General features: G+C 37.4%; 2 protein-coding genes across 11 annotated transcripts in view; one reads left to right on the plus strand and one right to left on the minus strand.

Annotated features, from left to right (window-relative positions):
• The window catches only part of LONP2 (lon peptidase 2, peroxisomal), a 140,986-nt gene that overhangs the window by 109,864 nt on the left and 7,616 nt on the right, over positions 1-23,506 (minus strand). The gene's annotated exons all lie outside the window — the stretch shown is intronic.
• ABCC12 (ATP binding cassette subfamily C member 12) overlaps positions 1-23,506 on the plus strand; it is a 97,717-nt gene that overhangs the window by 14,611 nt on the left and 59,600 nt on the right. For 8 of the 10 annotated variants that reach the window (XM_044987593.1, XM_044987594.1, XM_044987595.1 and 5 more), the window contains exons 3-12: positions 1,848-2,014; positions 2,711-2,866; positions 4,069-4,216; positions 7,523-7,756; positions 8,020-8,193; positions 9,993-10,140; positions 13,248-13,396; positions 16,896-17,003; positions 20,804-21,079; positions 21,831-21,902. In XM_044987593.1, coding sequence (XP_044843528.1) covers positions 1,848-2,014; positions 2,711-2,866; positions 4,069-4,216; positions 7,523-7,756; positions 8,020-8,193; positions 9,993-10,140; positions 13,248-13,396; positions 16,896-17,003; positions 20,804-21,079; positions 21,831-21,902 — 1,632 coding nt within the window. Of the gene's footprint in view, positions 1-1,833; positions 2,015-2,710; positions 2,867-4,068; positions 4,217-7,522; positions 7,757-8,019; positions 8,194-9,992; positions 10,141-13,247; positions 13,397-16,895; positions 17,004-20,803; positions 21,080-21,830; positions 21,903-23,506 lie in introns of all 10 variants that reach the window. The other 2 variants (XM_044987597.1, XM_044987598.1) reach the window with 2 other exon arrangements.

The following is a 23,506-nucleotide window of genomic DNA, read 5'->3' on the forward strand; positions in this document are numbered from 1 at the left end:
GGGAGTTATTTTGCCCAGTAATCCTCCGAGCATTTTCGGGAGCAAAAATGTAAGAAGAAATAAAAGGTTATAAGACTTGAATCTCTGAACAGTGATACAGACAATAATCAGTCTTTTTCATTTTTTCATAAAGATATGCCTTTTTCAGCATTTTAGAAGAAGGTTGCTAGAAAATGTCCTATTTGCAAATCTCAGTCCTCGTTCACCAAAGAGTTCATTTTTCTTGGTTGTGTGTTCAGTGCTGAGCATATTGTGTCAAACACTTTGTTCATATATTCCTACAAGGTCTAATCTGCTTTCTGGAAAATATAATGGTTATGGGGTTTCAGATGCACTTTACTGCCTTAAACTAGAAAGTAAAGGGAGACAGGAAGTGTTTACAAAAGAGATTCTGTCTATAATGGCCAGAAAAACGGTGCTAGCACTTACCATCTTTCTAGTGAACTGTGCTTAAACATTTTTTTGCATGAAAATACTCTAATCAAAGTGTCCATGCCCGTTGTATGCAGGACTATAGGGACCATGCAAACAAATTAAACGGCACAAACAGGTTTAAAAAATAATGGAAGAAACAATGGAAACGAGCAAGATGCCTGTTTCCATCTTCCAGCATTTATACATGTTCTAGAGATGGCTGGTGTTAGTGTCACAGATATAAATCAAGACCAACTCCAGTGAAGACAGTGCAGTAATATTGCATTGTAATTAATGTTAATATGCTCTATTTTTTATTGCAATATCCAATAGCATCAATATTGGGTCTATGTTTGTCTAATACTTTACAAACTATTTGGAATAAATGAATTGTAAATGGATCAAATATGCAGATATCACAAAATTTCTGGAGGAGGATCTGCAAACGTGCCCTTACAAAGAATTACAGAATGATCCAGAGAGAACTAGAGAACTGGACAGAAATAAGTGGGAATGAGTTTACTTTGAACAATGCATTATGTGAGCATGTGGTGGAGGAAAGAAAATAATAGCATTCAGAAGTACAAAATTAAGATTGATGGTTAAGACATCTTAAATACAGAGACGGGTATAGGCACAAAAATCCAACATGAATTTACACTGAGGAGAAAAAAGAAAAGCTATTCTGGGGCATATACACACTACATCTCTTAATACAGCTTTAGTACATTCAGACTCAGACTGTTTACAGTTTGAAACTCTTCACTAGAAAAAGACTGAAGAGAAACTCCATAGAAAGGCTACAAAAATGATAAAAAGATTAGGCATTATAACATACAAAGACAGAGTAAGGGCTCAATCCTAGCATCCTCAATGTAGGAAAAAACCTTCTTTTGACTTCAGTGGGGTTTGGATAAGACCCAAATTGCCAAGGGAGGTTACTGAGGCAACAGCATTAGAGATGTTAACCATAAACTTTATTAAACTCGTATGCCAACATTTTCATGTATAGGTACCTAACACTGAGGACCTACTGGTATAGCCATATTAGGTACCAAAAATAAATGACCTGATTTTGAAAGATGCTGAGCTGCATGTGTTCAGTGTATTGTGGTTTAATGGGGTTTCTCTGTACTTCAGAAGGCAAAGGCAAAAAGGTTTGGACAGCTTGTAGGTTTTTATAGTTTTGGTTACTGAGTTACCATGGTGATGGGAGGATTCTAAATGAGGAGAAAGTGTATGTGTACTGTATTTCTACATTGTGCAGGGGAATGAAATAGATAACTATGGAGAGCCTTTCCAGCCTTTTGCCAATGATAAGATATTGTTGTGGTTTGAAAATGGTTATGGGCTTTACCACATATTTTAAAATGTTACTTAAATAAAAGTAATTAATGTTAATATGCTCTATTTTTTTAAATTTTACTTCACAGAGAAATCTGACTGAGCACAAGGAACCTTGGTACCTGCAAACCAGCGCAATGGTTACTTCAGCACCGTATCTGCTACCTCATCTAGATATACGAGATGATGAAATGACCTTTCATCGCAAATATGAACCTAGTTTAAAAACAATGATTCCTGTCCGCCTCAAAGCAAAGCAAGTCACATTTATTTATAATTGAAATATAATATATAGAAAGAAAATCATTTTCTGATGGCTAATGAAGATTAAAATTTATTTTTCAGGAAGTCTTGATTACCCGCACCTCCCCAACTGTTAAGCTAGCATTTACTTCAAATGTGTTTTAGTGGTTGAAATTGCATTATCTGTTTTAATGAACTACTAACAATGTCTCACTTATATTTAATTGGTTAATTGAGTTAATACATTGCCAAGAAAATTTTAGGCATAATCTGATCTGAGCTAAACTGACAGAATCTGACATTTCAGCATTGTTGAAAGCTAGCATGAGTGACTACTCTGATGCTCTGTGTATGCCCTGTAGCATTATCTGAGGATACTGATTAAATGCAGCAAATGCCAGTTGACTTCAAGTAATGAAGCTGGTTTTTAGCTCAGAAGCTGAGCACACGCACACAGCGTGCTTTGGAAGCTACAGACTAGATTCTCACCCCATCAGTGTGACCTTACCTTATCATTAATTAATAAGTGGTGTATTCATACTGTCTATCACTCCACTAAGGGATGCATGATGGCCTCTGCCTAACAGTATCAAAAGGTCTTTATATGGCTCAGAAAACATAATTTTCTACAATTAACATTTGTAAGGTCAGTGAGACAACTGTGAAATTAACTTGAATACTGTATTAGTAGCTTGTATTTTCCCCCTAGATCTGCTGTTAACCCAATGGATAATGCAGGACTGTTCTCATTTGCTACATATTCTTGGCTTTCATCTTTAATGATCAAAGGATACAGACACAATATTAACGTGGACACCTTACCTCCATTATCATATCACGATAGTTCAGAGCCAAATGCAAAAAGGTAGGGTTATTTCAATTTCAATATAATTATTGTAAGATTCCTCCTTATGTGGTGTTCTTTATTGAGAGCAATGATTTGAGACTTCTGGGGGGGGCACTAAATATAACATATAATAGCAGTTTTTAGCTGCAAAATGTTTTGCATGTTTCCTACTGTTTGACTCAGTACAGGACCCTTAAGAAAAAAAAACAATAAAACAATAAAAAAAGAGGAAGAAAAAGGAAAAGAAGAAAACAAGTTTTTGGGAATTGTTTTTTGAAAAAGATACAAAAGAAGGGAGAAAGAAACAAAACTTCTTGAGTCTTCTCTTTCCTTTATTGCTTTTCCATTTATTCTTTCTTCCCGTATCTTATACAAGGATTCCACATTGCAAGAAGCTGAGGTAGGGCGCAATTCCTCACAAGGAAGACCCAGGTGTGTTGAAATCAAGAACTCCCTCCAAAATTTTAGCCTTCTGTATGGCAGACAAGGCTTCTTCAGCTATGCACTACAGGCCCTGGTCCAAAGCCCACTGAAGTCCATGGGAGTCTTTCCATTAATGGGATTTGAAACAGACCTGAAGGGCTCAATCCTGACAGGTGCTGAACATTCTGGCCCAAATCTAGCAATTCATATAAGTACATTAACTTCAAACACATGTTTAAGTGGGTTGCTGGATCAAGACCAGAATGTCAGCATCATACAGTATTGAGCCTAAATGTGTTGCAAAGCTCTTTGAAAGGACTAGTAAATTTTGCACATAATGGATTGGGAAAAGACTATTAAAGACCCTATGTAACTTTGATTTAGTGGTTGTAGTATTCATTAGTTCAGCCCCAGGTACCATCAGCAACCAATTAATTCCTGAGATTTTGAAAACTATTTCAACCCAGTCTGTTCTGGTATACATACACTTAGCTGAACAGTTAAGAATATCTGTCCTCAGATTGCAAATTTTAATGTTTTCAATGTGATAATTTCCTTAGTGGAATCACATTGAATAATGAATTCCCTTCATGAATTGTTGACCTATAAAAATGTTCTTTGTATAATTTTTAGATTTCTATAACTATTGATTGACAGGATGAGGAACTGAATTTTAATTTTATCATCGTAGCAGTTTCATATATGTTTCTTATTAACTGTTGTGATTAGAAAAAAATGCTTTACCATTCTATTTAACCTTCTACTCTTTAATATGTGGGGATATTTTTTTTCTCCAGATTTCGACTCCTTTGGGAAGCAGAGCTTGCAAGAGTCGGGCCTGAAAAAGCTTCTTTGGTCAGAGTAGTTCTTAAATTTCAGAGAACAAGAATTTTGGTGGATGTGATAGCAAACTTCATTTGTATTTTCTTGGCTGCTTTAGGACCAGTAAGTAGTTCCATACTGATGAACAATTTTAGTGTACTGCAATTAATCTCTCTCTGATAAACTAAGTATGGGAAATGGAGACAATTTTTTGTTGCTGTTATTGACAGAATTTTAAAGAATTAACAGGCATTAAAGGACATTAACCTCACCAATCACCTGTAATGAGAGGATTCCATGGATATCTCAAAGCCAAATGAGTCTACTTCTTTAATCTTTGTTTTTTATAAAGCTATGTCTCATCTAAAGTATGGTGTCATGGAAGGTCTGGGTCAAATCAGATATTTTATTGCAAATCTAAAAAAGATTTCTGGTGACATATAACATGAGCTTCAACTTATAAGAGTCCATGAAGAGTTCAAGGCCAGCTAATTGTTCATACATGTAGAATCCCCATATTCTATATATGACAAATCAATAGAAATCTAAAGTAATTCTTATTATTAAAGTATTGAATTCTTCACAGAGACCCTAACAACAATGTTCCATTAGTCAGAAACATGTTCTGAGTCTTTCTACCCATCACTGTAGTCTGAGTACCTAGCCATGGTATCACCGTATGTTTACATGCAGTATTTTATTACATTTGCAGATTTTAAGAGTATCCTGCATTATTATTCTGTTTACTAGTGCCATTTCTGTTGTGAAGTCAGGAGTTTAACATTTGTACAGTACCAATTACATTTAAAGTACTTGCCTCTAAAGTAGGCAAGCCCACGAACTTGCTTGGCAAATATGCTTTATCTAGAAGATGTACATGAGTACTAAAAAAAACAACAACAAAAACTTGCACTGTAAAAATGCCCCATAATAATATCACATTAACTTGTGACCATCTCAAAAATCTTAGTTGTATCAGCTACCTAACAATCACAAAGCAAAAGATTGTTTGTTGAGAATCTCCATAGTAAGGGGATACAAAGGAATGGGGGTTTTACTAACTGTTAAAAAGGAAGAGACATGCAAAATGGTTCCTGCTACAGAAAATCAAGGCAGCAAATGCCTGTAAAGGCAATGGCATCAAGCAGAGGAGTCATAGTTTGCTGCAGGGATGGGGCGGAATCCATATAAGAAAGGGGTAGGCAACAGGGCCATCTTCAATCTTTGATAGATCCACAGTGCTTGTCATTCACCTATCCCTATGCATTGCTTACATTTTACATTCTTGAAGTAGAAATGGCAGATTTTTGGGGGGAAACTTTCCTTCACCATTCTTTGATGATTTTCTGTGGGCTTGAGAGAGCTCGTATCTGTTTGAGAAGAACGTGAGAGGAAGGTAAGGAGGAAACCCAGATAAGTCAGAAGGATTTCAGAAACAAATTGACAAATAAGATTATTCTACCACGTTAGTGATTTCCAGTGATCTTTTTTTAACTGTTTGTGGGAAGAGAGGAACTGAGAGCCTTAGGATATGTCTGCACTACAATCAAACATCTGTGCCAGGCCCATTGCGCTCAGGCTGTGGTGCTATAAGATTGCAGTGTTGACATTCAGGTTTGGGCTGGAGCCTGGGCTCTGGGGACCTTCCCTGTAAGAACTAGGTTACCTGGAGCAAGGCAAGGCAGAAGCTGGGTCCAAGGCAGAAGCAGGCGTAGAAACAAGCTAACAAGAAACTCAGGAGCTATTGCTGCTATGGGCAAATGCTTTGAGCAGCCCCTGAACTGCTGATGTGGCTGGGCTTAAGAGCCCGTCTGATGGCTCTTCCAATCAAATAGGCTGTGTAGCCAATCAAGCAGCCACAGGCCAGCTGAGCTCATTAGGGTGTCCGGAGAGTGTCTGCTGCAGGCCCTGCTGCCAGACTGGCTCTGCTGAAGACCCTGATTCTTGTCAGAGGTTTCTTTTTATTATATGTACTACTGTAGCGTTCATTTTTTATTCCTGTCCCACGTAACTGTGGATATTCTCATTACCCATAGAAATGTCTAATCCTTTTATTGAATCCTAATAAGCTCCTGATCAAAATGATATCTCATGGGAATGAGTTCCAATGGTTCATTAAATTTTGTGTTAGTCTTTTCTTTTAGCAATTTGTCTTTTAAATTTGTTGCCCTTCAGTTCTGCCAATCATCCTCTTCTTATATTTAAAAAAATCCCACTTTCTAAATTTTAGTCTCAGCATACTAGCTTTTGGTGTGATTCCTCCTCCAAGGACGTTGAACTTAATTATATTACAGTCAATATTACTCTGTGGCTCGATTATTGTCGTTGCACCAACCTATTCTGTGTGGTAATAAGAAACAAGTCCAGAATAATCTCTCTCTTTGGAACTATTTGTTGCAAAAAGCAATTGTTAAACCTTGTTCTGATGTGACAATTGACCAGTTTAAGCACACTTAGTTGAAATCCCAATTATTGCAGTTTTATCAATTAATGTATTTGTTCATACCTCCCTCACAGAATAGCAGCAACTTTTGGTAACTAGCTACCTGAGCTGATTTCAGTGGTTTATATCAGGCTATCAAGAGTGGATAAATATTTTCATTGGGCCAATAATACAAGTAACTAATTTCAGAATATTCCCGCAGTGAAACCACATGGTTCTCAAATGTGACAGATACCGGTATACAGTAGATAGATAGGTAACTGGTAACCATCTATTAAAATCTAGCCAGGCATCATCCTGCACTAATCATCATAGTATCTGAGTGCCTATCCTTTAGTACCTCATGAATATAAAATGTACTTTCCTTCCCCAAACCTCTATTATTTATATGTATAAATCCCATATGGTACCATGCTGGGTATGCCTACACTGCGCAGCACTTGCAGAGGTGTCTAGGGTACATGTAGCTACACCCTGCAGTGAAAAGCCGTCTGAGTCCACACTGCAATGTGTACACATGTCAGCGAAAGGCTCTGAGGGGAGGGAGGGTAGACAGTGGGGAAAGGTTCTTGAGGGTGGGGGGACCTGCCAGAGCCTTTCCCCTCAGGCTCCCTGCTGCTGGAGCCTTTCCCTGCAGTGGTGAAAGACTCCAGCAATGAGGAGATAGCATAACATTACACTACTAAAATACTGCATAGATGGAGAGGTACTGCAGAGTAATGTAGGGCACATACCCGCATGGTTCAGCCGTTTTATCACTCTACTTACCTAAGCAGTGCGTCACCATCTACACTGCTATGTATACCGCTGCTAGGGGGCATGTAGGTTATGAACTCTACATGCCACTGAAAGGAGTGTGCATTGTAGAGGTATCTGTGGAAGCAGCACAGTTCCTGGCTTTGCTGTGTTGGAACTTCCCAAAGGTTAATAGATGTGAAATTTTTCATGATGCAATTTTAAAAAATAATTCTGAAATTTCTTTGCAGACTGTGATCATTCATAAAATTCTACAGCACAGTGAAAGTGTCTCCAAAGACAGCATTCGGGGAATTGGACTCTGCACAGCACTTTTTCTTGCTGAAATTTCCAAAGTAATATTTTGGGCATTAGCATGGGCCATCAACTACCGTACAGCTATACGATTAAAAGTTGCTGTATCTACAGTAGCTTTTGAATATCTATTAGCATTTAAGTCTTTGACACACATCTCTGTTGGTGAGGTAAGTTTCCATAATCATATTCTACTTCTTAACCTCTAGGTGGCCTTTAATGTCTGAGCTGTTTTTGTGAAATACTAAAATAAGTCAATTTAAATGGTATAGTCACTTAAGTCTTCATGCACTAATAAACAGTATATGGATAGTGGATCCTGAAAGTCTTACTCCTGGGATTATAAAAACATGATTGGTTTAAAAACTCTTGGTCACAAAAATATTGATAAAAAGGAGAACTATTCATCTCTCTCTTTTTTGTGTGTTTGCAGGTCATTAATGTATTATCTAATGATGGCTATCGAATGTTTGAAGCTGCCTTATTTTGTCCTCTGCCAATTACTGTGCCTGCACTAATGATCGTTTGTACCATATATTCTTGTCTTATTCTTGGTCCCACTGCACTCACAGGAACATTTGTTTATATTATATTTATACCTCTACAGGTAAAGTGACTAATTTTCCTAATCATTTTATATGTACATTGATCAATATTAAACGTAAGGCTGAGATTTTCAATGGACCCTAAGGGTATAAGGCACTAAAAATTAATGTGGAGTTGGGTACTTAACTCCTTAGGCTCCTTTGAAAATCCTTACCGTAAATCATATTTTATTAAAGAACTCAATAAAGGACCATGTTCTTCTCTCAGTAAATCCAAAGTAACTCTATTCTCACAGTTGCTCTGGAATAACTAAAAGGAGAATTTCTATTATCTAGGCCTCTGATCTCATTCTGATACACAGCACTGCAACACCTACTTGCAAGTATTTTTTCACTTTAGTGTTGCCATGTAAGCCGTTTTAGAAAAACTAAAATGAATATGATTTAAAGACAAAACAAGGGCCAAATTTTAAAAAACAATCAAGTACGATAGTTACAGATGATAATTCTAACATATGTAACTGCAATTTTGTACAATCAATAACTCGTGCAAGCGTAGAGACTATTACGAAAATATGGCATTAAGATAGTTCAAGTGTTAATTAATGTATTAATTGAGTATTCACTGGTGCTTAAATTTTTCATATAAACAATAAACTACATTCAGAATAGTTAAAGGAGCTTTCCTTTCAGCAGTAACAGTGGAATAATCTGTTGTTTCTGTTAAATTAAGCCATGTGTTTTATTTCTGTTTAGAGCTGTTTAATGAAATGTGTTTTCAATTGATTAAACTTTTCCAGGCACATCTTAATAGTTTCTAAACCACATTTGATAATCTCCTACTGTACAATGCTGTCGCACCTGTAAGAGCTAAACACACAGAACCACAAACCATTGCCTCAAAGTGTTTTCAATATGGTATCAGCAGGTGTTTTGTTTTGTTTTATTTTTTGTTTTTTTTTTGTTTTGAGTGTGTGGTTGTGTGGATGGTCAATGGCTACAACTGGCAATATTGCAGGAGCCAGTTGCCACATCCTTTAAAGTACAGCATTATTCTTCTACCTCACAAGCTAGTCTTTAAACATTAGAATGTTTTTCCTCCATATACTTCCAAACTTTTTTGAATATTCACATTTCCAGCATCTATTGCTGTTCATTACAGTATTCCACTGAACACAATAAAGGACTCATTCAGACCTCCCTTTTTGCATCCAGTAATATATATTGTATAGCTTTCTTGTTCTTTTTCTAACTTGATATTAGCAACAGTAAGGGTAAAATATATATACAAAGATTGTCAAATCTACATATTAAGGTGAATAGGAAATCACAGCTGTTTCCTGTTCCCATGTCATGTCTAAATAGTAAGATGTATAGGAACATACAGATCTGTTCCTGTTTTTTACATGATATGTTAATGGCCTCTGACATGGAACATGGAAGCAAGCTCTAGTCTAGGTGACACACATCTTAGAAGAAGAGTCAAATTAGAAAAGGAACAAGAAATCTATACAATATATATAATTGGATCAAAAATGGAGTCCTGAATGAGGCCTTTAATGTGTTCATTGGAATATTACAATGAGTATCAATAGAAACTGGAAACATGAATATTCTAAAAAGAGTTTGGAAGCATATGGAGGAAAAACATTCAAATGTATAAAGACTAACTAGTGAGGTAGCAACATAATGCAGTCACTTTAAAAGGATGTGGCAACTGGCTCCTGCAATATTGCCAGTTGTAGGCATTTACCATCCACACAAACATACACTCAAACATGTTTGCTTAAATTCACACTTTTTGTTAGATGTCTCCATTTTAAGGACGTGTTTTAATAGCATTTTTACATCTTGATTGCAGATGTTCATGGCTAAGCTCACATCCGTATTCCGACGAGCTGCTATTTCAGTGACTGATACGCGTGTGCAAACAATGAATGAGATTTTAACATGCATTAAATTGATTAAAATGTATGCTTGGGAAAAATCTTTTGCAAAGGCAATCAAAGGTATAGAAAGCGGCTATTTTAAAGTAGTATATAAAATGGTAACTGTGCCTTTCTGTCCAATATCAGTGATTTATAGAAACTTAATATGCTCTGTGTTTTTAAAACCACTTATTGTCTCTAAGAAGGATGTTCATGAACCCCTGTTCTGTTTTCTCTACTGAAAATCAGCAGAACATAGGCTCCTAAGTCAGTTAGGAACTTTAAAAAATGTTACCCCTGAAGTATCATGCCATTTATTCCATGACCCTGCCAGTGCAGCTCCCCACAGTATATTACCTAGCCTACCTCCTAATCCAGTCTAATTTCAACAATTCGAAGCAATGGGGTTAACATGATTCTCATCCATGATTTTGAGCCTACACTTTTCTTTTAAATTTCATCCCATTACTCCTACTCCTATACCCGCTGTAGCACCCTCAATAATTCCACTCATTCTCTCCTTGGTGTTTATACTCTTCAAATACTTGTAAAATCTTATATCACCTTTATTGCTTCGTCAAGCCATGCATATTTGGCTCTCTTTTCTCATAAATTATTCCCTCTAGCTTCCTGATAAAATTTTTGCTCTTCTCTGAACTCACTCCAATTTGTCTACAACAAGCAGCAAAACTTGCCAAACAAATCTGATTACTGCTTTTGGCTGTTACAGAGTAAGGGCTCAGTCCCAAAGGTTGCTGTGTGCCCTCAATTCCCATCATAAGTGGGAGCTGAAGAGCAGTTAGTACCGCGCAGGATTGGGCCCCTAATAAAGGAAGGTAGCAAATGCAATATAGGATTTAATAGGATGACTCATGAAATGCTGATCACGAGATTAATTTGTACTGGCCTGGATGTGACCACTTACTTAGATTGGAAACTGAAGTGCCTTAAACAAAGTGGAATGATAAAACAGCATTAAATTGGGAGTGGCGGGGATGTTAAGATTTGTCCTATTTAATCTCTTCATTCATGATGTGGAAGTGGAGGTAAATAACACATTGATCAAACTGGCTGACACTAAATCAGGAGGTGGTCAGAACACAGTAATAATACAGAGGTAGCAATATGGCAGAAAATAATAATAAGAAATTCAGCTAATATATTTAGGTAAAAATGACTCAAAACTCAGCTATTCAATGGGAAACCAAAAGCTGGAAAGCAGGAATGTCGGGAGATCTATAGGGCTAAAGGGCAGCAAAAAGAAACATTGTGATTTGGCAATAGAAAGGGTGACAATTAAAGAGTGCATATGGGGTGGCATCTCTCGACAGGAGATAGTTTGTCTTTGCCTGCTATGGTGGCAATGCACCTGGAATGTTGCATCCTGTGTTGCAATATTTCCCTTTCTCCAGGCAGCCCCACCTCACAAATCCCTTACCTTAGAGCCTAAAGCCTGAATTTCCATGATCCTGGCCAGGGAATCAGACAGGGAAATCAGAGCACTGGAGGCCAGAAAAGCTGTGCATATGGTCAAAGGAGGATGAGGGAAAGATATGTGATGAGTCTCCGCATATGGGTGAGACCAAATGGAAGCCTCTGGGGGAAAATGGTCAGAAGCAGCCAGGATAAACCGAACAGGGGGAAATCCTAGACCAGATGGGACAGCTGCAGGGTATACCACCCAGGAGTTACACTCCTACGGGTGGTCAGGAGAGGAACATTAAGTGAGTGAGTCCTCCAGAAATAATCTTAGAAGGGCAGCAGTAAACTGAGGTGCTGCTCTTATAAGAAGGCTCCTAACCTTTGAACGGGTGGGTACACAGAGATAAAATGGGACACAAAAATAGAACATTGGGACCAAGTGAGATACGGAGAAGGGGACAAAGGAAACAGGCTTCCCACTGTCCATGAAGATCCTTACTCTGGTGGGGAGAGAAGCATCCCCCTAAAGGCTTCATATGAGAAGGAGTAGGTGAGGTGGCTCTTTCTCAAGGCTGCAGAAGGTAAGTGACAGGATACCTTTGGAAGGGAGTGGACGGATTCCAGGCCAGTGAAGAGAGGGCCAGGCTTACTGGGGTGAAAGGGTTACTGGAGTGGAGGTACTTTGATCAATTTTAGTGCAACTCACCAAGAGACATGTTTTGAGTTTTCCCTTCCCTTTTCCACTTTGAGTTTGCATTTTCACACAAACCCAGAACTCAAAGCAAAACTGGGGTTCTGAACCTGTACAAAGCAAGCCCATTGTCTTGTTCATCACAACCCATGCTATCTTACATGTAGCCTTTGTAAAGACTTCCTCCAGATTTTGGAGTAAATATGGAAATAAAATATTTATACAAAAATACAGATTTAGGAAAGTAAACATGGTAATGAAGAGAGCTCTCTAAAATCAATGTTTAACTGAACCTAAGTGCAAACATTTGAGTCTGTTTACTGATTATCCATCATTTAATGCTTTTAAAGGCCAAAAATATATAGTCTTTTATCAGGAAATGTTAATTTTACCATATACCCACAAACCAACAAAAAATATTTCCAGCAATAGTAACTGAAATTTATACACAGGCAAAGTAAGGAAAATGCTGCTTGATTTAGGGATATTTACTTTTTATATTTTGAGGTGTGATGTTGACTGGTTGTGTATTAATGGTTATAAAGCTTTAACTTTTTGAAGCTCAACATCTGTCATAAATTATTGTTTGACATCCCTCCCAGTTTTATGCAACAGTGAAAATTTAAAATTGATTAAAAATAAAAAATGCTTAAACACATAATTTTACACAACTGTGAAAATTTAAATCAATAGAATTTAAAAAAAAAACACGGGTATTATCTATTGAAGTTATTAAAAAAAATCAAAATCAGTTTCTTCCAAATCTAAAAGTTTATATGTAAGGTAGTCATTTGGGCTTTTGCTTAATCATAAGATTTTTGTTTGTTTGTTTAAAAGGAAAAATAGATCCAGTAACAGTGTTTAAATAGCTTTTGTGTTACCACCCTAATGCTATCAAATGTAGGGCCATAAATTTACCTTTGGTGCATGCAATTCAATTGATATCAATGTCTCCCAAATTCAGGCTTAGTATAAGGAAGGCCTTTGCTGTTTAGAATGGTCTTCTCTTGAAAATGTTAGCTCTGCTTTACATTTTTTTTACATTATAATATTTTAAATTTCTTATATTTCACAGGTATAAGAAATGTGGAAAGGAAAATACTGGAAAAAGCAGGATATGTACAAAGTGTAAACTCTGCTCTGACACCTATTGTATCAACACTGGCTACTGTCATGACATTTGTTTTACACACTCTTTTAAAGCAAGAACTAACTGCATCAGTTGTATGACTTTTATATATATATATTTTTCCCCCCCCCGCAAAGTCCTTGTTCCTTTATAGTACTGTATATCTTTGTGGAGTAGATCTGGATACTCTTAAATTTACTTACTTTCCCCTAGGATTTTTAATGAATGGCAGCTCCAAAATTAACATAGCTTTCCTGTACAGATTGTATATGGCCAGATTTGTGCAATTTTTGGTGGTGACCAGAATGGGTCCAAATTCTGGCCCTCTTCCAGGGGTGGCTCCAGACATTTTGCCGCCCCAAGCACGGCGGCATGCCGCGGGGGGTGCTCTGCCGCTCGCCGGTCCCGCGGCTTCGGTGCACCTCCCGCAGGTGTGCTTGCGGAGGGTCCGCTGGACCCACGGCTCCACCAAAGCCGCGGGACCAGCGGACCCTCCGCAGACACGCCTGCGGGAGGTACACCGGAGCCCTGCTTGCCGCCCTCCTGGCGACCGGCAGAGCGCCCCCCGCGGCATGCCGCCCCAAGCACGCCTTGGCATGCTGGGGCCTGGAGCCGCCCCTGCCCTCTTCCCCAGCCCCAGCACACACACCTGCCTAAGGCTCTGGGAGGGAGTTTGGGTGTGGGAGGGGTGCAGGCTCAGGGAGGGAGCTTGGGGGTGGGAGAGGTGTGGGCTCTGGGCTGGGGCAGGGGGGGCTGAGATGTGGGAGAGGGTGAGGAGTTGGTGTTTACCTTGGGTGGCTCCCAGAAGCGACCCACACACCCTCTGGCAGCAGCTCCTAGGCAGGGGCGCCAGGAGGTCTCTGCATGCTGCTGCCCGCAAGCACCACCCTCACAGCTCCCGTTGGCCCCAGTTCCCGGCCAATGGGAGCTGCGGAGTCCGTGCTCAAGGTGGGGGCAGTGCGCAGAGACAGCCCCCGCCCCCAGGGCCACAGGAATGTGCTGACCGCTTCTGGGAGTGGCACAGAGTGAGGGCAGGCAGGAAGCTGCCTTAGCCCCACTGCGCTGCCGGTGGTGGTGGCGGCAGCCGGGAGCCTGCGGGCCCTTTTAAATTGCCTGGGGGTAGCAGGCGGGGCCAGGAGACGCTCCTGGGCAGGTGCGGGGGGACGGCAAGCAGAGACCCGGCCCCAAACATTGGTGGAGCCGGGGCCCTGGGCCCTGAATATTCCTGGAGCCCAGGCACCATGGGCCAATACAACTCGCTGCCCCTGTATTTGGCTAGTAAACAAGGGTAGCTTCTATTAAACACTGCATGGTAAAGATAAAGTTAATAAATTAAATTGGTTATTAATTAGGAAAGCTTCTAAAAGAAGATATATGGTCTTTTAAATGCTTTAAAGTATTTTCTTAAATAGTAAGAAACTAACTAGACATTTGGGATCATTCACCACCCACTCCTTCCACACAGAACTCAATGCAGATTAATGCAAAATTTAGTCTGGTGAACAGCAAGATGTATTCCCCTTTAGAAAGCAGTAGCCAGGGAAAAGACAGAGGGTAGGAAGGGTAAACATATAAGCAAAGGAGGAAATTTTGTTTTAAAAAATAAACAACCTGACATGTAGGGGGTTTATTGGCAAAAACACTTGACTACAAAATAAGTGAGGACGTATAAAAGGAAAGTCAAAGAAACAGCAAAAAGCAGGGGGAAAGATTCTATGTAATGCTTATAAAAGAGGATATAGCTTATGATATACTATCAGAGTTTTGCCATTCACTTCAATGGAGCCAGGATTTCATCCAATGAATCTATATGCTTATATGTCCCCCAGCATACCAGTATCCGAACACCTCCTTCCAAATATTGGAAAATAGAAATAAGAGAGAGAGAGAGAGAGAGACCACTCTGCCCAGCCTGTAGGAGATACAACTTGAATAGTTGATAGGGTTTATGTGTTTACTGAGCAAACGGGGGTAAAGCTAAGCAGAAAGGATGAACATCGGATTTCATTGTAAACATGGTGAGATTAGTTGTCATTCTGACATCTGGTAGCGAGTTCCATTGTCTTGGTCTAGCTCCTGTAAAGTTTGGCCTCCCATGTTGTTTGATGGTTTCATTGCTCCAGTGAGAGACAGTTGTCATGGGAAGTCATGGCCATGGAAGTGATCTCTCAAGTAGACAGGGAAAGCTTTGAATTTCAGGTTAGAAATCTTAAACTGTGGAGCTGGTGCAGAGTATTGCACAATTTCACAGCAACCCATTTTGCTAAGCAGATCTGCTGATGCATTTTGTAACAGTTGTTTATTCCAGGTATGTTTCTTGTATATTTGTGTATAGTACTTTCATTTTTATGCTTTATGTGTGGGAGTCCAAAGATTCCCTATGAGAAAACAAAGATGAAGAGTTTGGATAGGAGGTTGTGAGCTATTATATCAGAGTCCTTGCCCTTGTGGATGTTGAAATCTCCTGAGATGAGTCTTGTGAACCGTATCACCATGTGAGAGAGCATCTGTATCAGCTTCTCTGGGAGGCCGGGGGGGGTGCCTATAAGGCTTGTGCAGGGGCTGCACCTGTGACTAGTTTCTTGCACTGCCCACTAGAATTGGTTGAAAATTTTCCAACAGAACAATATTCTATTAGAAAATGCTGATTCAAGAGAACTGAAACATTAGGTAGGAACATGTTGATTCTGTCAAAGTCTGCCTGCCTAGTTTCCTGCCAGTACAGACTCTCCCAGTTCCCTGACTCGCCAGGCAGTTGCTTCCAGGGCTTGCCCAGCTCACTAGGCAACTCTTGGAATTAAGCAAGGAACAAGCAAAAACATTAGCATCTTTTTTATTTTGCATGTAACTGCATAAACAGAAAATGCACAAAGACTGAAAAAAAGTGGACGTAATACCAATTTTTAAAATGCATAGTAAACTAGAGGCACTTTAATTACAAATCAGTAATCTCATTTATGTCTTATGAAAATACTGGGTTCATTTATTAGGGATGAAATGAAATGTTTCACTTATAAGTATATAACAGGAGTTAGGCACTTGCCAACATGTGTTCACTAAGAATAAGCCTGACTGGTTTCTTTAAAGAAGTGACAAAGCATATGTCGGAAGGCAGGGCAGCATATGTGAGTTACTTGGATTTCAGTGAAGCCTTTGATAAGGTATCACACAGGAAGCTTCTAGACAAGATACAAAAATGTAAGCTTCATTGCTAACATAGAGATGGATTGAAAGTTGGTTTGCAGGAAGGGTTCAGAGACTTATAGTTAACAGGCCAAATTCCTCCCTCACCTAATTTCACTGAAATCAGTGGTAGAAGACCAAGGAAGAATCCTCAAAGTGATGTTCTAGAAAGCTCAGAAATGGGACCAATGCCATTTTATATATTCATAATGACTTGAAAAATGGAAGGAGTTGCATTGTGTTTTAGCCACTCATGTTGCAATCACGAAAACGAAAACCACAAAAATTAAAAACATACAGATATATTTTTCCTACCCTTTAAAATATAATACAAAAATATATTTAGAATTTTAATGCAAAATAATGGTCGGCACTAAAACAGTAAAAGCCCTTTTCCTTCTTCTTTTGCAGGCATTTAGTGTGATTGCCATGTTTAATGTAATGAAGTTTTCAATTGCCATCTTGCCTTTCTCAGTGAAAGCAGCGGCAGAAGCTAAAGTTTCCCTAACAAGATTGAAGGTAAAGTATAGTTTTAAAATATTTGGGGATTTTCCAGATAAGTACAAACAAGGACAACAAGGACTTACCTATATAGGGAGTTATTCTGGAATAATTATTCCTGATTAACTCCCTATATGTACATACCTTATTCTAAATTAGCTTAATTCACTTCCAAAGTGGTTAAAATTGAACCAGAATAAGAATCTTCTTAAATAAGAGCATCCACACAAGAAGTTAATCAGAAATAGCTTTTCTGTTTTAATTCACATCCTCCCTTAACTGAATTAATTTCTCAGTGCAGACAATCCCTTAATGTACATTATAATTTTACTTCTTGTTCAGAGCAAAGGAAAGACTCCCATTGACTTCAATGACTTCAGGAATTATAACAGGCTTTAGTTAGTAAATAAAAGAAAACTATACAAAGCTACATACCTAATTCTAAAGAGAAAACTAAAAATGTGTATCTCAAAAGTAAAATTAAAAACAGAATAATTATCCATCAAATAACAAGCCACCACTGCCTTCTTCCTCTATTATTGTTATTATTAGTATTGCGGCTGCATCTAAGAGACCTCAACCAGGACCAGGGCACTATTTTGCTAGGTGCTGTACAAACAAAAATATAATGAAACAAGAGAAAAGAAGATTAAAAGAATCTGTATCCTGTTAGAGTGCACTGGAAATAGTGAGTTCTTAAATTATTTTAAAAAATGGGAGCTAACCTAAAAGTTATTGTTGAACCAATTGTTAAGTGAACCAATGTTTTTTAACTGCTTGACTGCCCTATATATATATATAACTGCCCTATATATAAAAGCGGGTAGCATTATTTCCTGCAAATGTAAACACACTTGTTTGTCTCAGTGATTGGCTGCCCTATATATATATATGACTGCCCTATATATAAAAGCGGGTAGCATTATTATTTCCTGCAAATGTAAACACACTTGTTTGTCTCAGTGATATGACTGCCCTATATATATATATAACTGCCCTATATATAAAAGCGGGTAGCATTATTTCCTGCAAATGTAAACACACTTGTTTGTCTCAGTGATTGGCTGAACAAAAAGTAGGACTGAGTAGACTTGCAGATCTAAAATTTTACATTGTTTTATTTTTGAATGCAGTTTTTTTACATAATTCTTATATTTTTAAGTTCAACTTTCATGATAAAGAGATTGCACTACTGTACTTGTATTACGTGAATTGAAAAATACTATTACTATTACTAATACTATTGACAGCCCATTATTTATTTATATATATATATATATATATATATATATAAATAATATATTATATATATATATATAATATATATATATATATATATATATATATATATAAATAATGGGCTGTCAATTCAAAAATAAAACAATGTAAAATAAAATAATGGGCTGCATTCAAAAATAAAACAATGTAAAATATATATATAAATAAATAATGGGCTGTCAATTAATCTCACAGTTAAACAAGAACAGAATACCATTTATTTAAATATTTTTTGATGTTTTCTACATTTTCAAATATATTTATTTCAATTACAACACAGAATACAAAGTGTACAGTGCTCACATTATTTATTTTTGATTACAAGTATTTGCAATGTAAAAAACCAAAAGAATAGTATTTTTCAATTCACGTAATACAAGTACAGTAGTGCAATCTCTTTATCATGAAAGTTGAACTTAAAAATATAAGAATTATGTAAAAAAACTGCATTCAAAAATAAAACAATGTAAAATTTTAGATCTGCAAGTCTACTCAGTCCTACTTTTTGTTCAGCCAATCACTGAGACAAACAAGTGTGTTTACATTTGCAGGAAATAATGCTACCCGCTTTTTGTTTATGTCACCTGAAAGTGAGAATAGGCATTCTCATGGCACTGTTTTAGCCGGCGTCACAAGATATTTATGTGCCAGATGCACTAAAGATTCATATGTCCCATCATGCTTCAACCTGCATTCCATGGGACATGTGTCCATGCTAATGATGAGTTCTGCTAGTAACGATCAAAAGCAGTACAGACCGAAGCACGTTCATTTTCATTATCTGAGTTAAATGCCACCAGCAGAAGGTTGATTTTCTTTTTTGGTGGGTTGGGTTCTGTAGTTTCTACATCGGAGTGTGGCTCTTTTGACACTTCTGAAAGCGTGCTTCACACCTCATCCCTCTCAGATTTTGGAAAGCTCTTTAGATTCTTAAACCTTGGGTCAATTGCTATAGCTATCTTTAGAAATCACACATTGGTACCTTCTTTACATTTTGTCAGATCTGCAGTGCAAGTGTTCTTAAAATGAACAACATGTGCTGGGTCATCATTTGAGACTGCTATAACATGAAATCTATGGCAGAATGCGGGTAAAACAGAGCAGGGGACATATAATTCTCCCCCAAGGAGTTCAGTCACAAATTTAATTAACGCATTATTTTTCTAACGAGCGTCATCAGCATGGGTGCATGTCCTCTGGAATGGTGGCCAAAGCATGAAAGGGCATACGAATGTTTAGCATATCTGGCACATAAATACCTTGCAATGCCAGCTACAAAAGTGCCATGAAAATGCCTGTTCTGACTTTCTGTGACATTGTAAATAAGAAGAAGGCAGCATTATCTCCTGTAAATGTAAACTGACTTGTTTGTCTTAGCAATTGGCTGAATAAGTAATAGGACTGAGTGGACTTATTGGCTCTGAATCTTTACATAGTTTTGTATTTGAGTGCAGTTATGAAAAAAACTACACTTCTAAGTTTCAGTTTCATGACAAAGAGATTGCACTACAGTACTTGTATGAGGAGAATTGCAAAATACCATTTCTTTTGTTTATCATTTTTACAGTGGAAATATTTGTAATAAAAATATACACTTTGATTTCAGTGACACCACAGAATACAATATATATGAAAATGTAGAAAAACATCCAAAAAATTTAACAAATTTCAATGGGTATTCTATTGTTCAACAGTATGATTAAAAGAGCCCTTATTTTTTACATATAATATATTTATTTAAAAAATATTACCTTATACAAGCTCTGAAATTTTCTGATGTCCAGTGCCTTCTTATGGGACAACTGATTGGATTAGTTCTACTTTGTTTCACGTAATGTGGCTATCATAGAAATGCCTGCCCTCAGTGAAAGAGAAATTAACCCCATTCACTGAATGGAGATACCAAAACAGCAGCAGATATTTCTAAAAAAATATTATATGTGTCTATATAACAAATATCAAGTAATGTTATGTAGCAAATAGGTCTCTAAGGCCCTGATCCTGAAAACAATTGGGCCTCTCACATGCCAAAGGATTTACATGATGCTTCTCTTTGTATTAGAACTAGTCAGTGGACTTTTACTGTAACCAAACAAATTATTTGTTCATGTAAAAGAAGCAGAGAGTCCTGTGGCACCTTATAGACTAACAGACAGATAAGGTGCCACAGGACTCTTTGCTGCTTTTACAGATCCAGACTAACACAGCTACCCCTCTGATATTTGTTCATGGTGAACCACAAATGGTTCAGAGGATCAGCGCACAAAAGCTCAAATGTTTATCCAAATTCTTGAATCCCTAAAAGTGAAAATCTCTTAAGAATATTTTTTGCAGTATTTCTAAAGCAATATTTGCACTGAATCTGCTTCCAACTGCTTTTTTGCACTGATTCTGCTTCTGTACTAAATAGTTTGCCAAGAATTTCACATTTCATCAACATGTTATTAGCAGTCAGCTCTATGCTGGATTAATAAAAATATTTTTTCACTTTTCATACTTAGATAAATAAATGGCATTCTTAATTTTATCTCTTATTTTAGAAAATTCTCCTAACTGAAATCCCTCCTGTTTATGTAAAGCAACTGAAAAATTCAGAAAATGCTGTGGTAATGGAAAATGCTACATTGTCTTGGGAATGTCTGAATGAACACAGCAGAAAGAACAATAATGAAAACAGTATGAATGGGAAGAGTGCTTATAAATACCAACCAAAACCAGAGCCTGTCCTTCCTCACTCTGAGACATCAATCAGAGAAACAGGAAAAGAGGGCAGTGAAGCAATTGCTTTATACAATTTAAGCTTTACTGTGAAGAAGGTAAGTTTATCTTAAATAGTCTTTCTAAAAAGAATATTTAACAATCTGCCTGCAAGGATTTGGGTGCCCTGGTTCCCTTGCTATCTCTGCCTTGCACTGCCCTGCTGGGCTAAGGAACAAGGATTTCAGTTCTCCTTCTTCCCCTAGACACACACCTTTCCTTGCCCAGCACAGGCTTTCTAAAACACCCATTAGACCACTAATACATTATTATTTGTACTGCAGTAGTGCCTAGGAGTCACAGTCATGGATCAGTACAAACACAAAATATCGTTTATAAAGTGCATCTCTCAATATCAAACAATGACTGACTTTTATAAATAAATTGCCTATCCAAGCCTTCATTTATCCACCAGTCACCAGAACAGAGTTTTTTGTAAATTCCTTACATTAATGGAAAGGCTACAGCACTCTACACAATAAAAACAAATTTTTAAAAAAATTTACATCACTGCATTATTTAAAATACCACTTATATAGGCTTCTATCAATCCAAATACAACACCTTTAACTTTGTCTTCTTGGGAGTAAAATATGCATTATGGCACTGATGCAGGAAAGCACTTTATCTACATGCTTAATGTTAAATGCTTAGGAGGTCTTCCTGAATAAGGATGCTTTCCTGAATTGGCAGGTGTGACAGGACATGAAATATTTGTGGCATGATCGCAGAACAGTAGGCAACGTGACATGAGAAATTTCTTACTTTAAAAATATAGATCAACTACTTGCAAAATATGTCTCTTTGTAGGGAAAGGTCTTGGGAATTTGTGGAAATGTTGGAAGCGGAAAGAGCTCAGTCATATCAGCTATTCTAGGACAGGTATGCTGATCACTGTAGAATAACTTCCATAATTTTTTATTTTCCTTTTGCATGAGAAATACATATTTAATTGAATGTTTTGGTACTGTTTGTTCTAGTACTGGGGCTGTCAATTAATCACAGTTAGCTCATGCGATTAACTTAAAAAAATTAATTACGATTAAAAAAATTAATGACGATTAATCACAGTTTTAATTGCATTGTTAAACAATAGAATACCAATTGAAATGTATATAATATTTTGAATATTTTTCTACATTTTCATATATATTGTTTTCTGTGTTGTAACTGAAATCAAAGTGTGTATTTTTTATTACAAATATGTCCACTGTAAAAATGATAAACAAAAGAAATAGTATTTTGTAATTCACCTCAGACAAGTACTGTAGTGCAATCTCTGTCATGAAAGTGCAATTTACACACGTAGATTTTTTTGTTACATAACCACTCTAAAACAAAACAATGTAAAATTTCAGAGCTTACAAATCCACTCTATCCTACTTCTTGTTCAGCCAATCGCTAAGAAAAACAAGTTAGTTTACATTTACAGGAGATAATGCTGCCTTCTTCTTATTTACAATGTCACAGAAAGTCAGAACAGGCATTTTCATGGCACTTTTGTAGCTGGCATTGCAAGGTATTTACGTGCCAGATATGCTAAACATTCGTATGCCCTTTCATGCTTTGGCCACCATTCCAGAACATACACCCATGCTGATGACGCTCATTAGCAAAATAATGCGTTAATTAAATTTGTGACTGAACTCCTTGGAGGAGAATTGTATGTCCCCTGCTCTGTTTTACCCGCATTCTGCCATAGGTTTCATGTTATAGCAGTCTCAAATGATGACCCAGCACATGAAGAACACTTGCACTGCAGATTTGATAAGATGCAAAGGAGGTACCAATGTGAAATTTCTAAAGATAATTACAGCACTTGACCCAAGGTTTAAGAATCTAAAGTGCTTTCCAAAATCCGAGAGGGACGAGGTGTGGAGCATGCTTTCAGAAGTCTTAAAAGAGCCACACTCTGATGCGGAAACAACCTGACCCACCATGCATGTGTCATGGAATGCTGGGTGAAGCATGAAGGGACATAGGAATCTTTAGCACATCAGGCACATAAAAATATCTTGCAACACAGGATACAACAGTGCCATGCAAACTCCTGTTCTCATTTTCAGGTGACGTAAACAAGAAAGAGGCAGCATTATCTCCTGCAAATGTAAACAAACTTGTTTGTCTGAGTGATTGGCTGAACAAGAAATGGGACTGACTGGACTTGCAGGCTCTAAAATATTACATTGTTTTATTTTTGAATTCAGGTTTTTTTACATAAAAATTCTACATTTGTAAGTTCAACTTTCATGATAAAGAGATTGCACTACAGTACTTGTAGTAGGTGAATTGAAAAATACTATTTTACTAATATATCCAAAAATATTTAAATAAATGGTATTCTATTATTGTTTAACAGTGCAATTAATCGCGCAATTGATTTTTTTGATCGTGCGATTGTCATTTTTTAAAATCGCTTGACAGCCCTATCTAGTACATTGGTTTTTGTTAGCTATTTTGAAAAAGCCTGGCGCTGACTCTTAGGT

Source organism: Mauremys mutica, chromosome 14, assembly GCF_020497125.1.
Source record: "Mauremys mutica isolate MM-2020 ecotype Southern chromosome 14, ASM2049712v1, whole genome shotgun sequence".
In the NCBI taxonomy this organism is placed as follows: domain Eukaryota; kingdom Metazoa; phylum Chordata; order Testudines; family Geoemydidae; genus Mauremys; species Mauremys mutica.